Source organism: Simochromis diagramma, unplaced genomic scaffold (genome assembly GCF_900408965.1).
Source record: "Simochromis diagramma unplaced genomic scaffold, fSimDia1.1 OVJJ01000304.1, whole genome shotgun sequence".
In the NCBI taxonomy this organism is placed as follows: domain Eukaryota; kingdom Metazoa; phylum Chordata; class Actinopteri; order Cichliformes; family Cichlidae; genus Simochromis; species Simochromis diagramma.
Window position 1 is genome coordinate 3330313 of NW_024387030.1, and position 26168 is coordinate 3356480.

Sequence of the window (26168 nt, forward strand, 5' to 3'; positions counted from 1 at the left end):
AAAATAATGCATGCCTTGCATATACCTAGAAGGAGTATTTGTTATTCAAGGACCCTCAGGATTCAGGGAACCCGAACCTTGTTAAGAGTTTAAAAAAAGCCATTTCATAATGAACTCCAAAGAAGACCACGACCATGTGCTTTTACACATTCACTCAGCTGCGAACTCAAAACCCTAAAGTGCCATGAATGGGTGAAGTGTGTCACCTCTTGCTAGATTTGCAGGTAGAAATACTTCGGCGTGTAACCGTTTGTCTCTTCCTCCGCAGTGCTGATAGACGGCGTCGAGTGGAACGATGTCAAGTTTTTCCAGCTGGCTGCTCAGTGGTCCTCACACGTCAAACATTTCCCCATTGGGATCTTTGGACACACGAAAGGCCCTTATTAGCAGCACCTAAGAGACTGAAACATGGAGGACAGCAAACCCACCCTCCCTGCCTCCCTCCCTCGTGCCAAGAGCTCTTAACCCCCTTCCTCCTACCTTCGCCTGCACACTTCCTCCTATTCTGCTGTCTTAATTTAAACTCCTGCTTTCCACACTTGCATTGTCCCCGTTATTTAATCTTTTGCGTGTTTTTTTTTTGTTTTGTTTTGTTTTGTTTTTTTAATTTTCTATTTATGTAAACACATCTCAAGGCAGAGCTGCTATGAGAATATTTCTTTACTTGGCTTTTTAAAACAAAAATCCTGCTGACGTTTTATAGACTTTTGAGGAAAAAACATTAATTGAATAACAACTAGAAATGACTTCTAACCTTTAACATAATGAATGAGTGCCCTGGTTTCACTTGGCCATCAGTTTTTTTTTTGTTTTTTTTTTCCTTTTCAAATTCGATGAGGATGGTTTTAAACACTTGGCCAGCACAATTAATCACAGCTATATTATAAAAAAAGAGCCATCTGCCTCATAATAAAGGTCATATTTTCTAATTACAGAGAAGAAATTTTGGATTTGCAGCCACAGTGACTGTTGGCAGTTCATTGTCTTAAGCCAGAGGGAGAAAGGATAAACGGCCTCCGTGAAGAAGTGTAATGTGCAATAGACGAAATATTGTGTGAATGCGATTCTGCTAGAAGATTACACACTGCTCTTAGTGGTGATTTTCACTCTTTGCATCCCTTCTCTTCTTTACTTTACCCTCCTGATAAACTAGTTCAAGGTTTGAAGAGAAGCTTTTTATATTAGAATTACGAGCGCAGTTAACCACAAACTTACAGGAAAAACTTCGGGAAATGCTATCTTGTTGAGAATTGAATGAGAAGATTAATACCTCTCTTATTTTTTATGGTAAATTTGAAGCTATAGCTGTTTACAGTAGAGTAAATAGGTACCTTTGTTCTTTTGAAAGGTAAAAGAATAACTACTTACCAGCACTTCTGAACCTCACTTAATTAAAACCTTATATCTTGTATGTTTAACCCCTATAGAAACTGAGCCAACCTAACCGTTTCTATGTTTAGTAGAGTAAGAATGAGGCATTGTGGTTTTATGGCTGGCACATAATGCACCCGCCCTCCAACACACACAAAATAAATAAATCAGGTTTTATACATTCTATATAAAGCTAAGCTAATGGTTAATGACTGACCCGGCTCTAAACAAACGGAACAAAATCTTCTTACCAGCATCTCCAGATCTCACCGTCTATCAAACATCCACATAGAAAATGAGACAGGCTAGCTATTGCTCTGTTTGCAGCGCTGAGCTACGCTAATTGGCTGCTTACACATCTGGTATCAACTACAGTACTGTGCAAAGGTTTCGAGACACCTCTCATTTCTTTATACTTTGCAGGAAAATTAGAAATATGTGCAGTGAGTTATTGAAAAACGAAGCACAAAACAGAATATGTATCATTCTAATGAGCTTGAAAGTCAATATTTGGTATGACTATCTTTGTTCTTCAACACATCCTGAACTCTGTTAGGCAAGATTTCTTGTCATTTATTTAAGTAGTTTTCAGGAATAGTTCTCCACGACATTCATAGCTCTTCTCTAGATGTAGACATTGCTTTCCAGATGATATTGCACGGTGGATTAAAATCTGACTGTACTTTTTCTGTGTTCATAATTCCCTCCATTTTTCCATCAACAACTGGCTGAAATGCAGCCCCAAACCATGACAGAGCCTCCACTATGTTTTACAGATGGCTGTAGACACTCACAGTTGTACCTCTTTGCTCTCTCTTTGTACATATTTGAGAGTATTTATTACTCCATATGACCTGTTGCCACAGATTTTCCGTGTAGTTCTTGTGTAATTTGACTTACTTCAGCCTTTTCTCCCTGTTTCCCTTCTTTATAAATCACTTCGTGACAACCACCGTTCCAACACTTCTGATGATAAGCAAACAGCAGATGGATAAACTCACTTTTTATAGATTCAGCTAAAGAAAATTCGAAAAAAAATATGTGTTTATGACAGGCTGACAGTAACACAGGGCCACAAATACAATTTAAAACTTCTTGTTTTTATGTTCTGACACAACACTGGTTCATCCCTTAAATTTTGATTTTATTTTTTTTCATGCTTGAATGATTCATAGTTCAGTTTTTGGTTCCACAAAAAAACGTTCCTCTGAAAATAATCAAGCACAAGGGCTGAACTGAACAGGAGTTACAAACCACCCAATGTCCAAAGAAAAACTTTGAAAACCCTTCAGAAATTCTGGAGAACTATTTCTCAATACCACTTAAAAAACATTCCAAGAAAATCTGTCTCCTTGGAAGCAAAATATAAAGACACGAGGGGTAGTTCAAGACTTTTGCACAGTACTGTACTTGAGAAAGTTGGAGCCCAATGTCCACTGTGTTTCCTAAGAGTTATCTGAATGAATCAGACTTTGCACAAGTGTGGCACACATCAGCTCAGCCAAAATTAGGAAATGCCCCACTGATTATTGGAAAAAAATTGACCACTTCCTGTTTTGTTTTAGTTTTTTTTTTTTTTACTATAATAAAATCAATAAATAATCTATTGAAGCCATGGGAGAGGTCATTATCAGGACAAAAATACATATATGCCCTTTACATTTATACCCTTCTTCACTCATTCCAGAGCCATCCAGTGGCCCGAATTAGAGCCTTCGCTGGGCTGATTCTGGCCCCCGGGCCTCATGTTTGACACCCCTACCCTAAGGGTAGATTTTGGTTGTGGATGAACCCTGAAAAAGTCAATAACCTCTATAGTAGTCATTAAGAAAACAGTGTAAAATGATTAAATCCAGTCTTGCAAAAATGTTTTCACACACGACTCCTCCTTAATGAAACCGGTATCACTCTTTTAAACATGACTCTTAATGAAGCCATGTAAGACACAAGAATCCTACTTAAATTAAACAGAAGTCATCACAGTTCTTTGGTGTGTATGCAGCAGCCATAATCTGCAGGCAGGTCAAATACCAGTGCACAACGCTCATGATTAATCATATTTAGGCATGGTGCAGACTAATGTCACCTCATCTCAAAATGTGTGGTGTAGAGCTGTGGCAGTGGTACTGATCTTCTCATTTAACTCGGCAAAGAAAGCAAAACAGCATATCTCTCGAAATGCCAAACTGTCCTTTAAGATCAGCATATAAGGTGAAACAAAAGCGGAGAGTGTATTACATTACATTCATGAATTCTTCCTCCTTGAGCTCCACACTCCTCCATACACTCCATATGTTCCGCTAAAAGCAAATGTTACTTTTGCCAAAGGAAACGCTCAAGAACTGCAGCTCGCTCATTACTTGTGTGGTATTATAGATGACTTCATAATGTAGAGGTGAATGTATTGACGGTACCTTAATGTAAAGCACTTTTAAATGTTTGTCCAGTATAGATTAGTATGTTACACCCTGGGAACCTGCAGGTACTATTGGCTGTCTGCCGTTATGTCTGAGCAAAGTAAAACAAGCATCCGTGTCTCCTCAGTGCTGTGAAAGCAAAGTTCATGCTCGGCTTGAGGCCTCGTCAAACTATTTTAGATTTTAGTTACATGTTCTGTGAGGTTAGCCTAGAAAGTGTATGTGGATTACGTCTGTAGATTTTGCTCCATCTTTAATTCACTTTTAAGACTGAGTAGTATTTTGCTTAAATTTCTTTCAGTAGCAGTGTCATCATAACCTTTACCAGTTTCTTGATAAGTGCCTAAATTGCTTAATTTTGACAAATCAACGGAAGTAAATATCCCTGGCTGAAATGGTGCTGATTCGAGCCCGGACAACAACAAAATATCTCAGTACAGCACATTGATTTCGCAACGTGCGGTGTGCATCGGTGGGAAGTAAAGTCACGCTTGACCAGCTGATTATCAGTAGTTTAAAGAACACTACGGTCCATTCATGGTGAGCATACATTTGTTGTTTCTCTGTTTAGAGAATATTTTAGATGTTTTTTTTCCCATGTTGTCTCAGAAAAGGCTTGTTGAAAGTTCCCTAAAGACTACCACTGTAATCCCAACAACTGGGAGTAATAAAACTACTATACACACTAAAATGTACTTTTCATGTGTGGGTTACTTGACTTGGTTGGTACTCCAGAACTGATAAATTTAAAATAAGAATATGTGATTACAAACTTTATATATCTCGTTAGCCCTACTTCTTAAGAGGACCTATAAAAGGCTGCGACTGTATATAAGAATGTCCATGTGATAAAGCTTACGTGGACTTTTTGCACCATCTTGTGGTACAAACTGGTTTTAAACAAAAGTACCGTCCAGCCCTAGTTCAACTTTCCTCGATATCTTCAACACAATACGCAGGTTTTTTTCAGATTTAGCATTGCATTCACAATAACTAGCTAATCATAATACATTTGATTTCTAGGTGCTGTTCATGACACTCAAGGACGCCTTACAAGCCATTAAAAAACAAAATCATGGTATAGAAACCAGTCTATGGAAGATAAAAATAAAATTACACAGAAAAGGAAAACCTTGTGTTTTAAGGCTGGCCTTGCGAGGCGATCTAAGTTTTGTATGTGGTGCATAGGGGGCCACTCAGCTGAAAGCTCTTAAACCCATGGTGGTCAGGTGGGGAGATACTACAATGAGGGTAGAGGAGGTGGATCTGAGAGTACAGCCAGGGACGGTGATGTGTAGAAAATCAGAGAGATGTATAGGTGTGAGATTGTGGAGAGACTTGAAAGCAAGGAGCGGAATCTTAAGATTAATGCGATATTACACAGGAACAGGAGGAGGACAGGAGTAATAAGGAAGGAAGGGATTCTGGTAATGCCACGAGCAGAAGAAGTCTATGAAGAAGTTTGTATGGTAAGGTTAGATGGAGAGGACAGAATTATAATAATCAATACGAGATGTAACCAGAGCATGTACAAGAATAGCACAACTGTTAGCTATAAAGAATGGGCACAGCTAACAAATACTGCGTAGGTGGAAATAATGCAGAAAGAGCTATATTACTAATGTGTTTCAAAATCTAAGGTGGGAAAGATGACACTTTTGTCACTGTTTATTTAATAAAAACAACTATTTAAAGGCATCTACCTGTTAATCAAACCTGATCATTTTTATTAAAAGATCAACTACCAAATAAACTGAGGGGCTGTTTTCAACATCTATAATAAACTCAAAACCAAGAATTCATTATACTTCTCAAAAATGTGAAGATCTACATATCTGGTGAGGACCATGTGAATGAAAGTGCAAGAAAAAATTTGGTGATCTTTATTGCACCAGTCTGTTAGTAGCAATGGTGGAAAAAGTGCAAAGTGATACAAATACAAAGAACTACAGGGAGTGTGTGCATAAGATATGGGAACAAATCCAGGAAAGACCTGGCACATCTGACCCTTTAGTTGATCCATCTACTGTTCACTGAAGCTTCATCGGAAATGAGAAACGATCTGGGTGGAAGGGTGGCTGTCAAGAAGCCATTCATAAGGAAGGAAAATAGGGAGGAAAAGCTGGGGTATGCCAATGATATATGCATGTGTTTCTAAAGCTCAGCTCCTGGGATTCCTTCCCTAGGACTGTACTGTTCTTTACAGAGACCTGGAATCTGCTGGATCTATTTGTCCAACTTGGGGTTTACAGCTTCAAACACTCCTATTACCACTGAGATCACTTTGGACTTCACCTTCCACATACGCCAGTTGTTCCGTTTCCTGTACTTCTCTTTATAACCCTCTATTTACTCCTCCTTTCTGTATGCTGGGATTGTTAAGTCTTCTGCTCCTTGTCAAGCACCACTGCGTCTTGCTGGTTGGCCGGCAGCTGCTTGTCTATCTGGAATATAATTACAGAAAACTACACAGTTTTGATCTATAACAAGGTATTGCATAATAAATAGATACATAAATATACGGATCAATTTGGCAATAAGAAGAAAGTAATATACTTCATACCTATACGGGAACAGATAAACCATTATAGTGTAAGTACCAGAATAAGAAGCACTAAAAAGTAAATACAAAGATCTCAATTAATTAATTGCCACTCTCTTGTGTAACATTTGCATTAATTATTAACCTGTAATAAGAATAATAAGACTAATTAGCGGCATTTGTGCGTCACATGGATAGCAAACTAAAATATTAAAATGGTACAAACTTGACAGAGGGTAGTTCAATGGTAAAATGTGAGCTGAATGGTGTGAATTAAAGGGACTGGAGTGCTGGCTGGTGGTGCCGAGTGACAGCCAGGGGGAGAGAGAGGTCCTCCTCCACCGGAGCAGGAAGCTGCTGCTGGGACTGGCGAGAAGACAGAGGAGGTGCGAAATAACGTCGACATCAGCAGGCAGCGGGGTATCCACCATAATGTAGACCCAACAGTGCGCCACATCTTCCCCACAGTGTGAGCAGATGTCCCGGGTGCAGTAGTGAAAACAAAAGCAGAGCGGGCCGTATTCGTGCACGGTGAAAATGAAGGAGCTGAAGGGCTGCGCTATGCGCTCCTCACTGGGCTTTCTGTCCCGCAGAGAGCTGACTGGGCAGCCGCTCCTGAAGGAGGAATTCCAGAGACGCAGGCTGGCAGGCTGCACCAGCCTCTACAAGAAGGATATGCTCGGACATTTCGGCTGTGTCAACGCCATTGAGTTCTCCAACAACGGCGGGGAATGGCTGGTGTCTGGTAAGTTGTCAAACCCTCCTCTTCTTCCTCTAGCTTGCACTGTTTTAATTTGTTAGCATGCTAACGCTAGCTAGCCAGGCAGTCAGCTGTAACCGTAGCCGATGCTAAGTTAGCCTAGCTTTTCTTGATGGCTAGTGGGAGTCAAACAGTCAGAGGGGGCAGCAGCAGCAGCTACCTCGGACCGGTCCCATCTTCTGTCAGTGCAGAAGACGACCCATGTGGGCTCTGAAGTGGACATTTTTCCCTCTCATGAGTCAAATCATGGCGACCTCATGGAAGCTGTTAGTGTCCTGAGAGGATTAAAAACAATCATCTGGCCTAGCGTGACAGCCTGTGGCTTGCCATTTTGAGTCTACAGTTTACATTGCACCGTGGGATTCCAGCATGTTAGCATGAGTCCGCCTTATGACACGCATCTGTTTATCTGCCACAATAAAAAGTAAAAGATGCATACAATACAAACTTGGCTAGAGTTAATTAGCATGTAAGGTTCTTGCATGAAATGCAAATCACTGGTGTTTTAGTCTTGCTGGTATGCAGGCGGTGATATAGAGACTTGAAGGGAGTTGGGAGACAAATGTATCTCATTGCAATCCTGTGAATTTGGATAAGGAAAATATTGTAACAGGGAAACAGTGGTTCCAGGACAAGCAAGGTCCAGTCATGTTGTTAACGTCACATTCAGGTTTTCTCTGGCAAAATGTGATTAGTGTTAAGGGTAAATATGTAGTTCCTGTCTACTTAGTTTAGTACCCCAAACACTTTCTGTTGCAAGTCTCAATACATTCATACAACACTACCATGTATGTCTAAGCACTTTGTTTGGTTTGCTAAACAACATATAGAAAATATTTTTATTTTATCTAGTATTTTTGCTCAAATTTCTGTCACTATTCTGTTACTTGTTGCACTGATTTCACGAAGAGTTTCTTTCCTGCAAGCTCATTTATCTGCAACCCGTGAGAAAGCGTCGTTTTTTAAAAGTTTGGTCGTAATGCTCCATCTTTACTTGCAGGTGGAGATGACCGTCGGGTGCTTCTGTGGCACATGGAGAAAGCCATCCACGGCCGCTCCAAGCCTGTGAAGCTGAAGGGGGAGCACCTCTCTAACATCTTCTGTCTGGCCTTTGACAGCACCAACAAAAAAGTCTTCTCTGGTGGTAAGAAAAAGACAAGTACTATCTGATCCCTGCTGGACGTAACTACTCTTTTTAACCTTTGAGCTGGAAGTGTTTGTGGGACGTGTACAGCAAACAGAATTTAAAAAGTATTCAGACAGATAAAATGTTTAATAGAGACTTTGATGTGCACTGTGGAAAAGGCTGAGCTTGATTCACTGCACATGAACGATGTTGAGTATAAATAATAGATGGGGGGGGGAAAAATTAAATTAGCTGCAGGAGTTGCTGATTTCAGTCTGGCTGCTATGCAAAAGAGTCCAGAGACTCTAAAGTTCTGTCAGGCTTTACTGAGCTATTATTTGAGAATAAAATAACTATAGTATCTAACACACCCTTTAAAAGAAAACTACAGTTGTGGTCAGAAGTTTACATCCAGTCATTATGGGCATGAACTTCATGGTAATTTTGAGCTTTTAATGGTTTCTTTGAACTGTTCTTTACCTCAGTGAAATTATTGTACAGCATACATCTTACACTTACTTAAATCTTTTAATAAGTGGTGCTGAAGGTTCTACAATCACTGATCAAGATTGATTACAACTAGTAGTTTGTCTTTGCAGCATAAAAAAGGAATTATTTCACAGCACTCACTGGACTGACCAATACTCAGAGCAATGTTAAAGTCCAAGGAACACTGTGATGATCTAAGAAGGAGAACTGCAGATTTATACATTGGTAAGGTCTCTTCCAGTCATTTCTAAACAACTGAAGACTCTAATCATCAGTTCAAAAACTGAGTTTTACATCGTCATGGGTGGGTGTCGACTAAGAAAGAAGGCCCTACTCCAAAATGGACTTCTTCACGCTTGAGTGAACTTTCCAGCTGCCCACATGGACAAGCCAGATGCCTTCTACAGAATAATAGCTAGTTATTTTTGGATAATTAAAAGTGAGGCTTTGAAACCTGTGTAAAGTACACCAGCTCTAAAGCATGATGGTGGTAGCATTATTCTCTGAGGTTGTTTTGCTCCTACTGGTAGTAAATTGCCAAAGTGGATTGAATAATGAAGGAGGGCCACCTCCAAATTCTTCAACTTCACTTCAGATCAACAGCTAGTTGGTTGAAATCTGTGCACAATTGGTTGTTCCAACAGGATAATGATCCCTAAACATGCATCAAAACTGGTTATGGAGTAAATTAAACATGCTAACATTAAACTTCTGGAATAACCATTCCAAGGTGTCTGTGCCAGGAATCCAACCAGTTAAAATGAACTCTACCAATTCTACCAAGGAGAGTGGTTAAATATCCAGCCAGAATTCTACCAAAAGCTTTTTCATGGCTTCAGAAAGCATGTGGTTGAGGTGCAACTCGAACATTTACCAAATATTTTTTAGCAGTGTTTGCACATATTTGAGTCTGTATGTATACTCTGACCCTGTGTGGACTGGAGAACATTCAAATCAGTTTCAAATTTGCTATACAATCATTCCACCCTGGGAAAAAGAACAGCTCAAAGAAACGACTTAAAGCTCAAAATTACTACGACATTCATGCATGTGACTGTATGTTAACTTTTGACTACAGCTGTAGCTTGAAGTTTAAAATGTATTCTTTTCCTTCACCTTGTAACCTGCTTTATGTATTTGTTGTTGAACAGGAAATGATGAACAGGTGATTCTTCACGATGTGGAGAGGTGGGTAAAATGACCCTTGTTACTGTAGTATCAAAATGTTTTGATGAGCTCATAGCCATCATGAAAAGGTCAGCGATTTAACCACGCTAACAAAATGATTAACGCTTGACTTCCTGCAGGAGGGAAACTCTGAACGTGTTCCTGCATATCGATGCTGTGTACAGCTTGTCCGTCAGCCCGGTCAATGACAATGTGTTTGCCAGCTCATCCGATGACGGACGGGTGCTTATTTGGGACACTCGCGAACCGCCTCATGGAGGTAAGAGCAGTTGGATTAGATGATGAATAAGTTTGTATAGATCAGTTCAAAATCCCATGCATTTCGCACATTGGACGTTTCAGACACCGATCTCTTATGTTTGCTGTCATGGTTGTAATTGATAAAGCTGCTAATATCCAGTCACACGGTGTATTTTAAGTGTGTGTGTGTGATGGGTCTTGGTGAGACTTGTTGATATTTTTACAAATGCAGTGGATCATCTTGCATGACGTTTCCATCCTGCTATTTTAGAAGCCTTCCTTGTGACCAAGTTGGCCTGATAATACATTTAGCAACATTGGGCTTCCTTTTCTGCCTGCAGGCTTTTTTTTTCACCTGCTGTAGTCCAAAAAAATGTTTTTGCGTTCCTCTCATGATGGATCCAAACATAATTTCCACTGTATGCAGAAAGCCCTGCGCTGCTATTTGAATGATTGAGTGTGATCGTTTGAAATGTAACATTCCTTTATTAAAAACTGCTGTGAATATGAAAATCTTCTCTCCCTGTAGAGCCCTTCTGCTTGGCCAGCTACCCCTCAGCCTTCCACAGTGTAATGTTTAACCCCGTGGAGCCCAGATTGCTCGCCACGGCCAATTCCAAGGAGGGTGTTGGATTGTGGGACATCCGCAAGCCGCGCAGGTCAGACATGCTTCTCTTTTCTGTGTCCTTAAGAGATGATTAACATTTGTTCTTCGCGAAGAATAAATTGACTCAGCAGTGGAAATTATTATGATGTTGAAGCATAAAAATAAGATGGTGTCTGCTTGTATTTTATCCATTGTAGTAAGAGCCTTTCATGCAGTAAAACATTTTTTACTGAAATGGAAAAAACCTGAATCTAGCTTTAAAAAAATAAATAAATAAATAAAAAAATCTTTGTGCTTTCACATAAAGCAGTCTAAGCCAGAAAATTATTAAGTAACAGATTTACCTGACAATCTCCACCAGATGGCACTGTAACATCACCATTAAACTAACACCTGCTTTTCCTCTTCCAATAGCACAACTGTATGGTGGCCCTGAGAGGCCAAACGGACTCAAACTTAAGAAAACACCAGCAAATTTAAAAAAAAAAAAATGCTGCAAAAATATAAAACAAAAGGTTATAAAAAAAATAAGCGACAAAAACTGAAGTGTTTGTGGAAACACAATGACTTGATGAATCAGATCTGGAAGTGAAAAGCTACCAGTAAACATAAGTGTCTTAATTCATATAGAATGGATATCAGAGGCTCAAAGAAGCTAATTTTTGCTAAATGGGGCTTAGAAGGCAGTTGATACAAACACATAACATCCTTACGATATATGGTGTAACACTATAGATAAACTTACCTCAAAATATATAAAGCATATTAAGATCTGCAGCAATAACATGCAACAAACAGCTATACTATTAATCCATATCCAGGCATATTCATATAACTGAAGAAAAAGAAATAGTGACATTTATTTTTAGGTATGGGTCCAAACTACACTGTGGTCATTAAGGATGTTGTTGTTTTAACTTGTTTTAATGCTTTGTATCTTATTCTGTTTAATATGAACAAGCACCGAAAAGTGAAGTCAGTGATCACTGTCGGTCTCACTGGGTTTTTATTACCGCTGTTCATTTGCAGCACGTTTTAAAGCTCAGTTTTTAAAACCTTAGGATGTAGCTACAGCACAGGGCTCATTGCTCGCCAGACACCAGATATTTAAAGGGGTCAGAAAAGAATGACTCTGAGGATAACAAAGATTTGAAAGGAACAGGAGTTTTATATAGCGAGTAATGCTAGCATTCACAACCTGTCTGCATTTTTCAGCACCTTCTGTTTGTGCATTAACTGGCATTAATTATCCATAAAATTGTGCTTTTACAGCATTTTTCTATTTGCTGGTGTTTTTTTTGTTTGTTTGTTTTCAAGTTGCAGTTCGTTTGGCCTCTCAGGGCCACCGTAGGACTCTCCTCCCACTGCAAAACAAAAACAAATGTTTGCACCAATAAAAATGTGTCTGTGAAAACACTGAACTGAATGGCGCCGAGTGTGAGTTTAGACATACTTGGGATTTTAGCGCAGAAATGATGGCCAGTAAAAGTAAACACTGAGTCATTTCTCCCCCACCGGTGTTGGCTCTGCTTCTCTGCAGCGAGGGGGATGTTTAGAGACGCTCCTGAGAAATGTCCTCAGTTCACTATCAAGTTTAAAAATAGCTTCCAGCTAAAAGGTGTTTCATGAAATATTTAATTTACTTAGCCAGAGTAATTTAACAGTCTCCCCTTGGCTAAAGGGCAGACATGCTTTCTAATGATGTCATTTTCATCGAGATTATGATGTACAGTAATGTGCAAAAGTCCTGAGCCACCCTCATTCTTTTTATTTTGCAGCTAGACTTTCTTATAATTTCTAAAGTGGTTTTTAGCTGTAATCTCCAGACTTTCTGAAGTTTTTCAAAGTTTTTCTTTTTGGCTGCTTTTTCACTCATTTTCAGTCCAGTCATTGTATGTGACCATTTTCAGAATAATGTTTTCACCCATCTAAAAAAGCACCTAACTCCAGGGATGAATCGTTTTTGTGTACACAGACAACTTAGCAATGAGCCAATTTTCAATTGTATCTTTAACTAGCAGCCTGTCATAAAAACACAGCAGTTGCTCCCATTTGCCAAAGATAACAAAGTTTGAGAGACATAAAAAAGTATTTTTGCACCAACTAGGTGATTTCCAAAGAGCTACTAGCTGAAAACTTTCAATTTGTCTTCATTGTGTCCAGTATGTCCAGTGGTAGCCCTTAAGAAAAAAAAAACACAGCAGATGAATAACATATGGATGTTATGTCCTTAACAAAAAGGAAACTTTTCAGGAACGACTCCAGACCTGAGACATGTATCTGACCCTTCAGTTGATTGATCTTTTTGCTTAAAGTCCCCAGTAGACATGGAGTGAGTGAAAGGATGGATGGCAAGAAGCCGTTCTTAATGAAGGGAAATGAGGACAAAAGGCTAAGATCTGCTAAATTACACAAGAACTGGATTGAAAATCAGTGGCAACAGTTCTTATGGAGTGAGGGATCCAAGTTTAACTTTTTCTTTTATACAAAAACACACTGTGGAACATTATCAGTCAGTGGCCTTTCCAGAGACTGAACTTCAACATTATTGAAGTTTTGGATCATCTAAAGGCATCCAAACATCCACAGACTAGCTTTGAGAGCTTTTCCCGAAGGCTATAAAGAATTACAAGAAAGCTTGACTATGAGAGTTCAGGGTGTGTTGAATTAAAGGTGTTTATCCCAAATATGGACTTTCAAGCTCATTAGAATTGTACAAATGCAGTTTTTGATTTATATACTGTATTTTCATGTATATTTGCAAATGTTTGACTAAGTCACTGCACCCATTTCCCATTTTCTTAGCAAAGTATAAAGAATTTACTCAAGTCTTGCACAGAATTGTATCTTTCTCTCGCTGTTTTCTCGTGGGGAGTTCTTTCAAAGGTGCCAAAGTATGTGGAAAAGTATGAAGATCAGTACTTAGAAATTGTGTAATGCTGTTTTAGTAAACTTTCACAGCATGTTAAAGTTAAACCACAAGAAAAAGGCGTGCTATTCATCTGTCTGAATAATGACTCATCAGCACTGTTGTTTCTCTTAAATAAATACTTAAATATTTTGGCTCTCATTATTGGAACTACAAGATATTTATTTTGGGATTACTTATGTAGTGAAAATCACCTTGTTTTATCCTCATCTGGTTGTTTAAAAAAAGCGGTTACCTACATATTCTTGCTGTCTTCTGTGATTGTAGTACTGTGAACAATGAGATGGGTATTATCATTTCTCTCCTCTCGCCCTCTCAGCTCGCTGCTCCGTTATGGAGGCAGTATGTCCCTGCAGAGCGCCATGAGTGTTCGTTTCAATAGCACTGGCACCCAGCTGCTGGCTCTGCGGCGCCGCCTGCCGCCGGTCCTCTACGAGCTACACTCCCGGCTTCCCAGCTTCCAGTTCGATAACCAGGGCTACTTCAACTCCTGCACCATGAAGAGCTGCTGCTTCGCCGGGGACAAGGATCAGGTCGGTAAACAGATCATATGTGTTTACCGACCCGTGTTTTAAATGATACACGGGACAGCTGATTTTCTCGAGTGGGATTTAGCTCCTAAAACAATAAGCACGTACGAAACATAGAACAGTGATTGTTTTAACTGACTTTGTGGATACCTCAAATGAAATTTAAGGAGGGTATTTGGAGACACAATAAAAATAGAATATATTAGTTCCTTCTGTGAAACTGGGACTTTTGAGTGCTGGAGGAGCACCAGAAGCCCCTGGCCTCAGTCACTGATCCTCCTGTTGGTCCTCTTCAGACATGACATCAGCCTCTAGTCATGTTTATTACGTTAACATTTGCCTTTGGTGTCAGTTAGGCTCAGAAAGGCTTAAAAAAGATCTGAAGGTAGTTCAAAGAGTGCAGAATCGGGTCAGGACAGCACAATAAGGTTTGAATTTCCTCAGCTGCTGATGGAATGGAATTTCTTTAATACCTACACAGCAGTCGCGAACTTTTCTAGACATTAATTGATGAAGGCACATGTGAGGAGGCAAATTTCCAACCCAGCCAAGTCCGATATCTAAGTCTTTGACCTGCTAGCTCCTTAATACAAAGACTGTAAATTCTGATTTGCACAGATGTGAGATCAGTGCAGGTAGTTGTCCAATGAAATCACAGCTTGTAAGTGTATTTCTTGTGTCCTGCTTCAACCCCCTCCACTCAGAAAACACCGTTGCCTAAATTGTTTGATTTTTGACCAGCGAGAATGCATCTGACAGGAACTGTTTCCTGCTCTGTGTCAAAATGCAAGAAGAAAAACAGACTTTGAACAGTCTTCCTGCCTTTTTCTGATATTTTCCAGAGTTCATTAGTGGACTCATTAATCTAGAATTTGCAGAGTTCCAGATAATATTTTAAGATGATTCATTTTTATTGAACTATTCTCAAAATTTACTGATAAAATCAACCTTTCACTTTATTGGAAAACGATAACATATGCAGTAATAACATGCATTAGGTTCCAACTATGTTTAATTTGTAATCAGGGATGTAACGACTTTCAAATTGTCAGGTGTACAGTCACATAATCATGACCTGAGCTGTACTAACCTGTTTGTGCAGCAGCTGTTCTGGGCCTGTTTACTCACAAATCATTTCCCTGTGTTTAATGTTTAGCAGGTTTTCATGAAAACTTACTTGCTGCTTTGTTTGACATAAACAAAGCAGAAGGAATCTTGCAAAGGGTTATTATATACACAGTGAGCCATCGGTGTAGCTATTTTTTGCCATAATCAGTTTATCTTTTTTTTTTTTTCAGGAAAAGCACTGCATCATAATTACATTGATATTTTAAAACTGAGTTTACTGAGCCTCTGAGTATTTTGAGATGCTGTGTGAGTGCAGTTTGAGAATTTCCTAAGCCAAGTAGAATACTCTCAGCTTCTTGTACTAGGTGTACTAATTACACAATGGATGTTGGAGGATAATGAGAAGAAGTGTTATAAGAAACCAAGCAACTGACAGGATGTGATGGAGGTTTGACCAAATGTAGCAGCTGTAACCGAGTAGCTCTTTTTTTCATGCAGGCTCTGCTTGTAGTAGAGGATTTTCTCAGAATGGTGTGAGAGCAGAAGAGCTGAGTGGTGACTTGCTGCATGAAGCTGATAGAAAGGAAAGAGGGGAGTTAGTTTTGGGCACAACATTCCTTTCCTGATGTGTCCTCTGGGAACAGGAGGCAAAGCACACAGTTGTTGAGCTAAAAATGTGTCCATGACCAGCAGCTAAACTAATCTCACCGTCTCAGCCTCAGGCATGATTACTTTTCATCCCTGTTGATCATTTTATGTAGGATTTCTCTTAGATGAAGACACAGGACATGGGTTTTCTGAAAGCATGCATATAATGTTGGAAAAGAACTGTGTAAAAACAGTGGACAGTAAAACCCTGTGAAGAAAAATGCACCGGCGCAGACCGGCAGAATGTTTACAGAAGGAAATTGAAGACATTCATTTAAAGTAATTTGCTGATGAAACACCACAAAAATATTCCACAGTTTGACAGACTGTAAGGAGCAGATGACGATGCCTTAAAGCGATTGTGAATTATTTTATCAGAGAAGAATTTGCCTCCACTTGTAAAATGGGGCTTGAAAGACATTCCCATTAAATAAAAATCTGCTAAAAAGAAATGCAAAGATGTAGATTTTGTTTTGTTTTTTTATTCTCTGAACACTGCTGCTGGTTACCTAAATAGGGTAACATCTGCATCTGCAAAATATGCATTCACTGGCTGCTTTATAAGCTGTTTGTTCATGCAAAAATGAGCCAAATCTATTGTCTGCAAGTTAATGCATTTAGGCTTGTAACCATGGTCAAGATGACCCGCTGAAGTTTAAACTGAGCATCAAAATGGGGAAGAAAGGTTATTTAAGTAACTCTGAACTTGGTGCAGTTGTTGGTGCCAGACTGGTGTGAATACTTCAGAAACTGCTGATGTACTGGGATTTTCCCACACACCCATTTTCAGGATTTATAGAGAACGGTCTGAAAAAGAGGAAATATCCAGTGAGCGTCTGTTCTCTGGATGAAAGCGCATTGTTGATGCCTTAGGTCAGAGGAGAATGGCCAAACTGCTGAAGGCAACAGTAACTCAAATAACCAGTAATTACAACCAAGGTATGCAGAAGAGCATCTCTGAATCAACATCCCATAAAACCTTGAAGCAGACGGCTTACATCAGCAGAAGACCACACTGGTTTTCACTCCTCTCAGCTCAGCACAGGAAACTGAGGATTTAAGTCATACTGACTCAACACAATTGGACAAGAGAAGATTGGAGCAATGTTGCCTGGTCTGAGGCTCAATTTCTGCTGCGTTGTTCACAGGTTAGGGTCAGAATTTGGCATAAACAACATGAAAACATCTTTCCCTCCTGCCTTGAATCATCGGTTTAGGCTGGTTGTGAGGATGATTAAATGCCACATCCTACCTGAGTATTGTTGTGGATCACAGCCGTTCCTCTATGAAGGCTTTTTCCAGCAGGATAATGTGACTTGTCACATAGCTGAAATCATCTGAAACAGGTTTTTTGAACATTAGAAAGAGCTCACTCTACACAAATCCCTTTCTTTTTTTCTAAAACTCTAAAGTCTGGTTAACATCACCAGGACATGTAATGCAGTGGATATGCTAGCTGTAAATGGGTTTTAACCATAAAGTAATTCTTCATTCTAGTCTTTCCTTCTTCATGCTGTTTTAAGTCATACGTATAAGAACATAGAACACCTCCACCCCGACTCTGTCAAAGCCTACCTTAAGCGACAGGTTCAAGTGGAACCATCTGTTCCCAAAATCCAACAACAGTGAAGACGGGCAGCAGGAGCTCTGTTGGGGTCAGACTGCCGTGTCGTGTGAAGGCGGCATTTGATCGCACATTATGAGACACGGTGTCGCGATAAGATCGGTTGTTTTTGTGCTACGTATTGCCCAACCACCCAAATTCCCCATGGTTCATTACTCCCAGCATACATACTCATGTCAGCAATTTTCTCTTTATAGCTGAAATGGAAAGTTTAAGTCATACAAACTGGGGCAGATTGCAATCTAAACATCCTTTTGTTTTCCCCTTTCTCCTTCAGTACATCTTGTCTGGGTCAGACGACTTCAACCTCTACATGTGGAAAATCCCAAAGGATCCAGAAGCAGGTGAGTTATTGGATCTAACTGCACCGATGGCATATTTATGTCTTTGCGCTGTTATGTTGAGCAGGATTTATTGCATTTTTGACATTTTGGTGCAACAAAAGAAGTGAAATGATTTGATAATCTATATCCCAGTGTGAGATTGTCTTCTGTCTAGTCAGCACATTAAGCCTGACAATGTTTTGCATTTGGAGACATCATCAGGGCAGACTGTGGTTTACCCTCAGCTCATTTGGTTATAATAGACTTTCCAGGCATGAGTAACTACAGAATAACCTGTAGCTAAGCTTCAATGCAATGTCAAATTAACGTTGAATGTTTCCACCTGCTCACACGAACTAAAAACAATTTAGAAATTACTGCTCGATATATTCTTACAGTGAAAATGCCTCAGATATAATTACTCCAGGAGGAAAATCCCCAGAAATGCAGCAATCCAAGAATGTGGTATTTGTAGCTCTGTAACACCACCTGCCATATTTATGACTTTTCAAGGAGTTACTCACATTCGAAATATGCACACAGAGCCTTTTTGTTTGTCAGGCTAATGGTATATTATAAAGATTAGAACTGCTATATTTCACAGTCTGCATTTTCTGTCTCAGGAGATCAAGAATCAGGCTGAATTGCTGTATAACCGAATGTTTTTCTTCTTTAACGAGTCCCTGTTGTAGTCTTCTATTTCTGTGGCTCTGAACGATGTGTTTTGTGTGCCGGTAACATGTTAACAAAGCTTTTCTTTTAAGGAGGCCCTGGTCGTGTTGTTAACGGAGCTTTCATGGTCCTGAAGGGTCACCGCTCCATAGTCAACCAGGTCCGCTTCAACCCTCACACATACATGATCTGCTCCTCCGGTGTGGAGAAAGTCATCAAGGTAAGTAAAGGAACCTTTATACTGTGATTTGTTTTTCTGATTTTACTAACTGCATATAAGAAATGTTTGCTGCAGACACTAAAACATTCTGACCAGGCTGTAAATATAAAATAAAACAGGCAGTTTAACAGGGAATCTTTGAGTTAAATGGTCGTTTGAGGAACTGCAGTTTTTGGCGTCAGCTCTTCTTTCGGGCTTCGTGTTGGTGCACAGATGTGTCTCTTCCATTTTCTGCAGCTTCAGGGTGACGAGCGGTTAGAGAAATGATCCTGTTAGTGGACTGTCCCAACATCCGAGTCTCAGCATCATCTGTTGCTTGGACAGCAAACGTGCCCTTAAGTGAGACATTGGTCTCCAATGACACCACTGAGTAACTGACTGAGCTCTAACGTCCCGCTTGTGCAGTGAGGATCGAAAACGGATGGATTTCCCCGATCACTATTGTCGACTGAAGCAGATGATGCTGGGCGGTGTTCATAAAGTGGGTCATGAAAGATGTGAGAGGTTCTACAGATACAGTATTTCTGAAACCAGAGCTAGACTATATTATGAAATACAACAAGGCTTTCTAAAATCTTTGCAGTTTAAGGCAGCTAAAGGTTGTGTAAGCGTTGAAATAAACACGTATTATTGCTAAACTCTTCACTTGAGCTCAAGCTCGATTAAGCTGCAGTATCAGTTAAATATTGTAGTTAAAATTAAAAAAAAAACTGAGGCTTCTCATTAAGTTCTCTCAGTCTGCTGAAGCCATTTGTTTTCATCTGTGTATCACATCGAATCTGGTTGTCTGCAGATAGTGAATCATTTGGTACAGCATGATTTTATAATATTAGAATTAGAGCTGCGTTTCTGTATTATCTTATGAGAAAATATGCTGCTCATGTTCTCAGTAAACCAGGCAAGCAGTGAAGTTTGCTTCATGTCTCAAAGTTAATAACACAGCTTTGCATCATCAGTTTGCTTCTCCCCATAGAAGCGGTTGTTTTATCCTCTTTGCTTGTGTGTGTAAGTGGTCCACATCCTTGGATGTGTGTTTCTCAAAAAATCCTGAAAGTAGAGGAGGTGGGGTTGTAAACATGCAGTACTCTGCAATAATCTTGAGCTACGCCTTATTTCTTTATAATTTTCTTTGAAAATGGTTGCATCATCTTATTTAAACATGTGCAAACATTCATGGAAACAAACATATCAGGCAAATTAGAAAGTGAAACCTTTTATTCTTCAGCACAGTGTGAACTCTCTTTGGCAGCTTTCTTGTAATTTAAGAATCTTCAGGAATAGTTCTCCAGGCTTCTTGAAAGACATTCAGCGCTCTTCTTTGGATGTAAAATGTTTTACATTATTTTTGACACTACCTCCCAACACCACTGTAACCCCAAACAATACAAATGCACATACAATTATTTCAATTTAAAACAGACGTCTCGCTAAGTTGTCTGTTATGTGCAGACCCAATACTGAGTCATCTCTTGAGCTCGGTGCAATATTTCTGCATGAATGATTCAGAGGTCAGTGTTAAGTAGCTTGACAAAAACAAACAAACAAAAAAAATCCTCTCAAAATAGTTGGGTATCGGAGCTGCAGTGAAAAAGCAGGCATAACCTTGTAAGGCCTTTCAATATCCTGGAAAACTGTTGCTCAGCACCACTTTGAATGATTCAGGAACGTTTGGCTGCTTGGAAGCAAAATATAAAGAAATGAGGAGTGGCTCAAGACTTTTGCACAGTACAGTTATACCTGTGCATGATAATAAGCAGACTGCTAGCATACAACATAGCCTAGCTGAGCTCTAAACTTTTTGTATTTGTTTATATATTATATAAAAATTAAAAATGGCTTCTTCGGTTTAAGAAATTCTGTCATTGATGGTGACAAAAGCCAGCTTCTCTTTTTTTGTTATTTTGGTTACACAAACTTGTACGTCACTGCTCTGAGTGGAAGTCGATACAGGTACAGGTGTTATAACCTGATCCTGGCTCACTCTTCCTACTCCTCACTTTCTCTCTGTCATCTCATATGTTTTTGTGTGTTTTTTAACTGCATCTTTCCCTTTTCCTTCCTTCTACTTCACCCTCCACTCACCCACCTTTACCCTTTTATGTTTCTGCCCATCTTAGGTGTGGAGTCCCTACCAGCAGCCTGACAGTCTGGGAGATCTGGAGGGTCGTGTGGAGGACAAATCCCGCAGCCTCTACACTCACGAGGAGTACATCACCCTGGTTCTCAACAGCGGCAGTGGTTTGTCCCACGATTATGTCAGCCAGTCTATCCAGGAGGACCCCCGCATGATGGCTTTCTTCGACTCATTGGTGCGTCGGGAGATTGAGGGCTGGAGCTCAGACTCTGACACTGACCTAAGTGAGGAGGCCATCATGCAGCTCCACGCCCGGGGACGCCGCTCCACACGAACCACACCAACCGCTCCTACTGCTGCCTCTGCTGCGGGTCACCACAGCAACTCTGATAACTCCTCCTCCTCCTCCCTGGCTGGACCTGATGCTTCAGGAGCGGAAGAGCAAGCCGGAGACGAGGGGGAGGAACGACCCAGGAGACGAAGCAGACATCAGCGCCATCAATCTGGCTTCCTGGTGAATGAGGACTCAGACTCCAGCGAATTTTGGCTCGACCCAATGCCCCGGCCTCGATCCCCAAGCCCCAGGGACAACTCCACAATTTCCAGTCCCACCTCCTCTCCTTCGCTTCCCGCTGGAGCCTCTAGCTCCTCCACATCCACTTCCAGTTCCAGCAGCGACGACGAGGAGCGCCGTAGCGCTGTGAGGCGGCGTAACGTCATGAGGCGCAGACGCATGCATGTTGTCTCCAGAGCTGGGGATCGTCCCGAGTCCGTACAAGCTCTCTTTTCCGCCATCGACTCTTGCAGTTACCCATCAATCTCCATCGATGACCTGTCTTCCTCCTCGTCAGGCGAGGAACAAAACGCCCTCGAAATCAAGCCCCGAACCGGCGGCGCCACAGAGGAGGAAAAATGTCTGAGCCCTTCGGACTTTGTGTGTCTGAGCCCAGTAATGTCTCCTGAGAGCCAAGAGAATGAGGAAGGGAGTGACAGGACTGAGCTGGAAAGACATCCAGCTGCATCTCCTCAGTCACTGGATGGATGCAGGACTGAAGGGAGGGCTGCTACAGAGCCAGTTTTAGACAGCTCTGATAGCGGAGAAGCGTGTGGCAGCTCACCGGCCGTAGACAGCACCTCCCAGAGCCGATGCACCCCCGGAGTGAACGGGCAGCACCGGACTGTGGCACCAATGGGAGAGTACACGACTGAGGGCCCACATGTTGCCTCAGATCCAGAGGAAGAGACTGGCGTTCCACCTGAAGACAAGTGGCCACAGAGAGAAAAAGTCCCCGCACTGAGTGCTCTAAAGCGGACTCACGTGGGATCAGACGAAGCAGAGTCGGCCTCCTCGCCCTCAGAAAAGAAGCTAAAAACATAGTGATGCTTTCTCGCCCTGGAAAGAAACTGTTAAGAGACTTCATTTGGGAAGTGGGTTTTCTATGCGTTTTTACAACTCAGCTTTTCTCCTCTGTTTTTTTTTGTCATGTGACACACACTAACTGCTTACGAGCAGGAGGCGCTAGGAAGCTAAAAAAAAATGACAGTAATTCGTTTTTTGTTTGAGAACAAATCAGTCAGACGTTGTCGTCATTCTTCAGGTCGAACCACAGATGACATTAAGAGATGTATAACATAAGCTTAATATTGTTGATAACAGTGAGACGTGTTTAAGTGAGACGCATTTATTTTCATGCATCATCAGTGTTTCTTTCTCAAGCTCTGGTTGTTGCACAAAACTCCACCCTGGATTTGGAGCTCTTCCAACCATAACAACAAAACAGTCTTTTGTAGGAAAAAAGCTTGGCGGAATTTTAATTTCTGTGATTTCACACTGAGTGTAAATCTGGTTAGGCTTATTCTCATTTTTAAGTGATTCTCGGCTCAGACTGCTTCAGGGGGGCCTGAAGAATTGACTGCCTCCATAGAAATCCTGAGGAGCACCGTTTGTATAAGCTGTGTATTGAAATGATGCTTTCATTGTCTCAACCAGCTGTTCTTGGTCTCATTATCCAGCCCATGGGTACCATTACAAGCCAGCTCGCTTTTGTTTTCTTGCAATTAAAGAATAATTTGTTCTCTAGTGACAAAGCAACAGCGTCTTCCTAAGGCTGACTCGCCGATGGGTGAAACATTTACTCTTTCTGACACACGTCTGTCTGAGGTAATGGAAAACGAGTCATTTTATTGTAGATATCGGCTACTCTACTGCTGTGAGCTTACGGAGTTGCCATGGCAACGCAGCCTCAACTCTCCCGTGAAAGAAACGTGACCCTGTGCAAACCGTATCAGTCCGAGTAGAATCTTTTATTGACTTAACCAAAAAGCTGCATTTATTTAGGAGAGTGAGTTCAGTCAATTATGATCAGTCTGCTAAGCTGACAAACACTAATACTGCAGATTTGCATGTCAATACAAGTGATTAATTTCTGAAAAACACTGGAATGGGACAGGACCAAAGTCTTGGATTTCACTCTTAAGGAACTAGATTGGGATCAAGGATAAAAAAACAAACAAACTATATTTTCAGTCCATGAATTTCCAGAATTTAGAGGAAAAATGCCAGAAGAAAGTCTTTTTTTTTTTTTCTTCTTAATTCACAGAACTACAAAAAAAAGACAGAAGTTTTCTCACATGAAAGTCTGACTCTGTTCCACACAAGTCTGAATTTATTAGCCAAATTCTAAATATGTATATGTTTTCCTGTGGAAGTCTAATTTAGTAACAGAAGACAGTTTATTATATGACTTTGTTTCACAGACTTGACTTTTTTCTTAGAATTCTGACTTTATTTACGATTTTTTTTTTTCCACAGAAGTCCGAAGTCACACTATTCTCAGAATTCTGATTTGTCTTCAAAATAGATTTGCAGCAAGTCTGACTTAAATTCTGGGAGGGATTTAAAAAAAAAAAAATAGCCACTGAGGACTTCCACTGAGGGTGGGGTGGGGGGGGTGTAATTGCAAATACTGCATTTAACACAGCTAACAACACAAAGTCACCACAAGCTCCATGTTTCTTAGATATTTCACGTCACATGATCTGTTACTCACTTGGCACATGGATACGTTCCGGTATTCTGAATGTGTTAATGGCTTTTCATCCACCTTTATCAATTTATTATCAATTTTAATATAAGCGATATTAGAGAGTGTACAACACATTGACCAATTAAAAGCTTCAGAATAGCTTGTTTATTGCTTACCTTTACACTTTATTGTATGACTGATCATTGACAATTTATTGTACTTTGGCCATGTCTACCTTTGAGTATATTTAAAAGGTTGCTTTCCCAGCTGGTCAACATTTTGACAAACTCTGTGCTAACAGAAAGATTTGGGGAAAAGTAATAAAAGTAGTCATTAAAGGCAGTAGTGTTTCATAAACGGTAAGTTTTACATCAATAGCTTCCATTGGAACATAAACCCCACCCCCTCAAAAAAACATCAGAAATGCAGATTTTTAGGGATCTGGCTATATATAAATTTGAGTAATTAGACATTTTTTTTATTATTTACAAGACCTAAAATGCCAGCTCAGTCATGGACATGATCAAGATACTTTGAAAAAGCTGTACTGCAATTAATAGGCATTTTGTTTTTGTTCCTGTATCGTCTTTTGAAATCGTTTCACAGCAGTAGGCTCATTAAGCCTCGTGCTGTTTAGATACCAGCCGGGAAACCAGCATTAGAAAGTTTAAAACAGCCATGTGGGATACTCATTATGGCTTTGGAAGTTTTGTATGGACTTAGATAATTACCACAATATGTTTTTATGCTCGGAAGAAGATGAGTAATGCGGTTTTCTGTCTTTCAGGCTACTGTGAGGATTCACATTTAGAAACAATTACATTGTCTTTCTGATACAGGTCGTGGTTTCTGCCACAGCTGTCACCCATCTGGCTTGTACCCTTTAGTGCCAAGCAACATGCCACCAAAATGAGGTAGACAAGAGATGGACTCAGATCCTGAGATTTTCTTGTTTGTATTAAGCTCCACTTAATGAATCTTTCCCTAAACACAGTGTCCCCACAATCACATTCTTTATACACAGAAACTGTCCTTTTTTCAAACTCCAAGATTTTTTCACATAGAATAAATTATATTGGTGTTCTTTAAGCTGTAATGTAGACATCAATCAGCAGCCCAGGAGGTAAAGCATGACATTTTTAACCCGATATGAGAAAGTTCTGTATATCCAGCATTGCAGAAAAACGTTATCATTCATATAAATGGTCTCGTCACACTCCTGTAGCTCTGTTTTTGGTCTCTACCATCTCCAAAAATGGACTTGGTTGGTTCACTGTGTCTAAAGCAGCTCCCAGTTGTGTTAGTCAGGTGTTTGGTGCTGAGCAGGAACTTTAAGGTAGATTTTAGAACTTTTTTTTTGCCAGAAATAGACAAAAAGGAGAGTCTATTTTAGCTATGCTCAAATATTTTCAGCAGATAGCCACACCACGCCCCCTCTGACTACCACTCAGCTCTTCTAACAGTGTAGCGATTGTCCACGAAGCATGCAATGTCATTATTTTCTGAGGAAACTGGCATCCTGTCTCCGTTTGAACGATGAGACTCTTCTGCCAGGCGAAAGCAGACTAACAGAGGGCTCACCAGCAGCTGTCGAGAAAGATTACAAAAGAAAGCACAACACAAGGCATCGCAGTCTCGGGCTGGTGGTGAAGTGGTAATCTGAGGGCAGGCTTATCGAGCTGCCTGCACAGCTTTCTTGTCAAAATAATTTCCTTTTCTTCTTACTACTGGCTGTCACTTATCTGCAGGAAGTAGACACCCTCGTTTAACCCATGCTTCTCCTCGTACAAGTATTCAAGTTGCGATATTATATGCTTTGGAGCTGTTTCTGTTTTGCTAGGCGTGCGCCTGCTGGGTGCATGTGGCTTAATGATTAATTACAGACTACAGGCACACACGGGGGCTTTGCCTCTTTTATGAACTAATTGTACTGTTTCACACATTGATGTCAATCTAAATTATGTGGACAGTTAAGAAACCCGAAAAAGGTCACACACGTCACAGAAAACTCAAGTGTCCTTGGGTGGTCACATTAGGAGGAGAACTGCACTTGTTTGTGAACTCTTTATCTGTATTTGTTCAGGGAAGGTTAACTGGCTCTCTGTTCCCTTTCCTTCCCTCATAGAGGGCCACTCGAGCCAAAGCCTTTGAGGACTTCCACTGGAGCAGGAATGGGTTTAATCACATGTATTGTACTGGCCTGGGAGGAGACACCGTGTCAGTTTAAGTTACATAAAAGTCTTGAAAATCTAATTTTCCCATTAGCCTCCTTGTGGAGTGTTATGCTCTTACACAAAACATCTTTTTCTGACAG

General features: G+C 40.4%; 2 protein-coding genes and 1 long non-coding RNA gene across 5 annotated transcripts in view; 2 read left to right on the forward strand and 1 right to left on the reverse strand.

Moving 5' to 3' along the window:
- The window catches only part of pacs2 (phosphofurin acidic cluster sorting protein 2), a 65448-nt gene extending 60969 nt beyond the window's left edge, over positions 1-4479 (forward strand). For all 3 annotated transcript variants that reach the window (XM_040042774.1, XM_040042776.1, XM_040042775.1), the window contains one exon: positions 269-4479. In XM_040042774.1, the coding sequence (XP_039898708.1) occupies positions 269-387 (119 nt within the window). In that variant the 3' untranslated portion in view covers positions 388-4479. The remainder of the gene's footprint in view (positions 1-268) is intronic.
- A 2207-nt stretch (positions 4480-6686) lies between these two features.
- Positions 6687-22916, forward strand: dcaf5 (ddb1 and cul4 associated factor 5). The gene is made up of 9 exons (XM_040042777.1): positions 6687-7075; positions 8091-8234; positions 9857-9893; positions 10013-10152; positions 10663-10792; positions 13989-14202; positions 17817-17883; positions 18627-18754; positions 20872-22916. The coding sequence occupies exons 1-9, from the start codon at positions 6868-6870 to the stop codon at positions 22204-22206; spliced, it is 2403 nt and encodes an 800-aa protein (XP_039898711.1). The 5' UTR covers positions 6687-6867; the 3' UTR covers positions 22207-22916.
- On the reverse strand, positions 15418-18654 carry LOC120740412. The gene is made up of 2 exons (XR_005697362.1): positions 17491-18654; positions 15418-17252 (listed from the first exon to the last, which is right to left on the reverse strand). It is a non-coding gene; the product is annotated as an uncharacterized LOC120740412 (long non-coding RNA).
- Positions 22917-26168: the final 3252 nt, after the last annotated feature.

Coding starts and splice junctions, on each gene's coding strand:
- dcaf5 (XM_040042777.1), top strand. CDS start 6,868: ATGAAGGAGCTGAAGGGCTGCGCTATGCGCTCCTCACTGGGCTTTCTG. Junction 9,894..10,012: donor ATTCTTCACGATGTGGAGAG/GTGGGTAAAATG, acceptor GACTTCCTGCAG/GAGGGAAACTCTGAACGTGT. Junction 10,793..13,988: donor GACATCCGCAAGCCGCGCAG/GTCAGACATGCT, acceptor TCGCCCTCTCAG/CTCGCTGCTCCGTTATGGAG.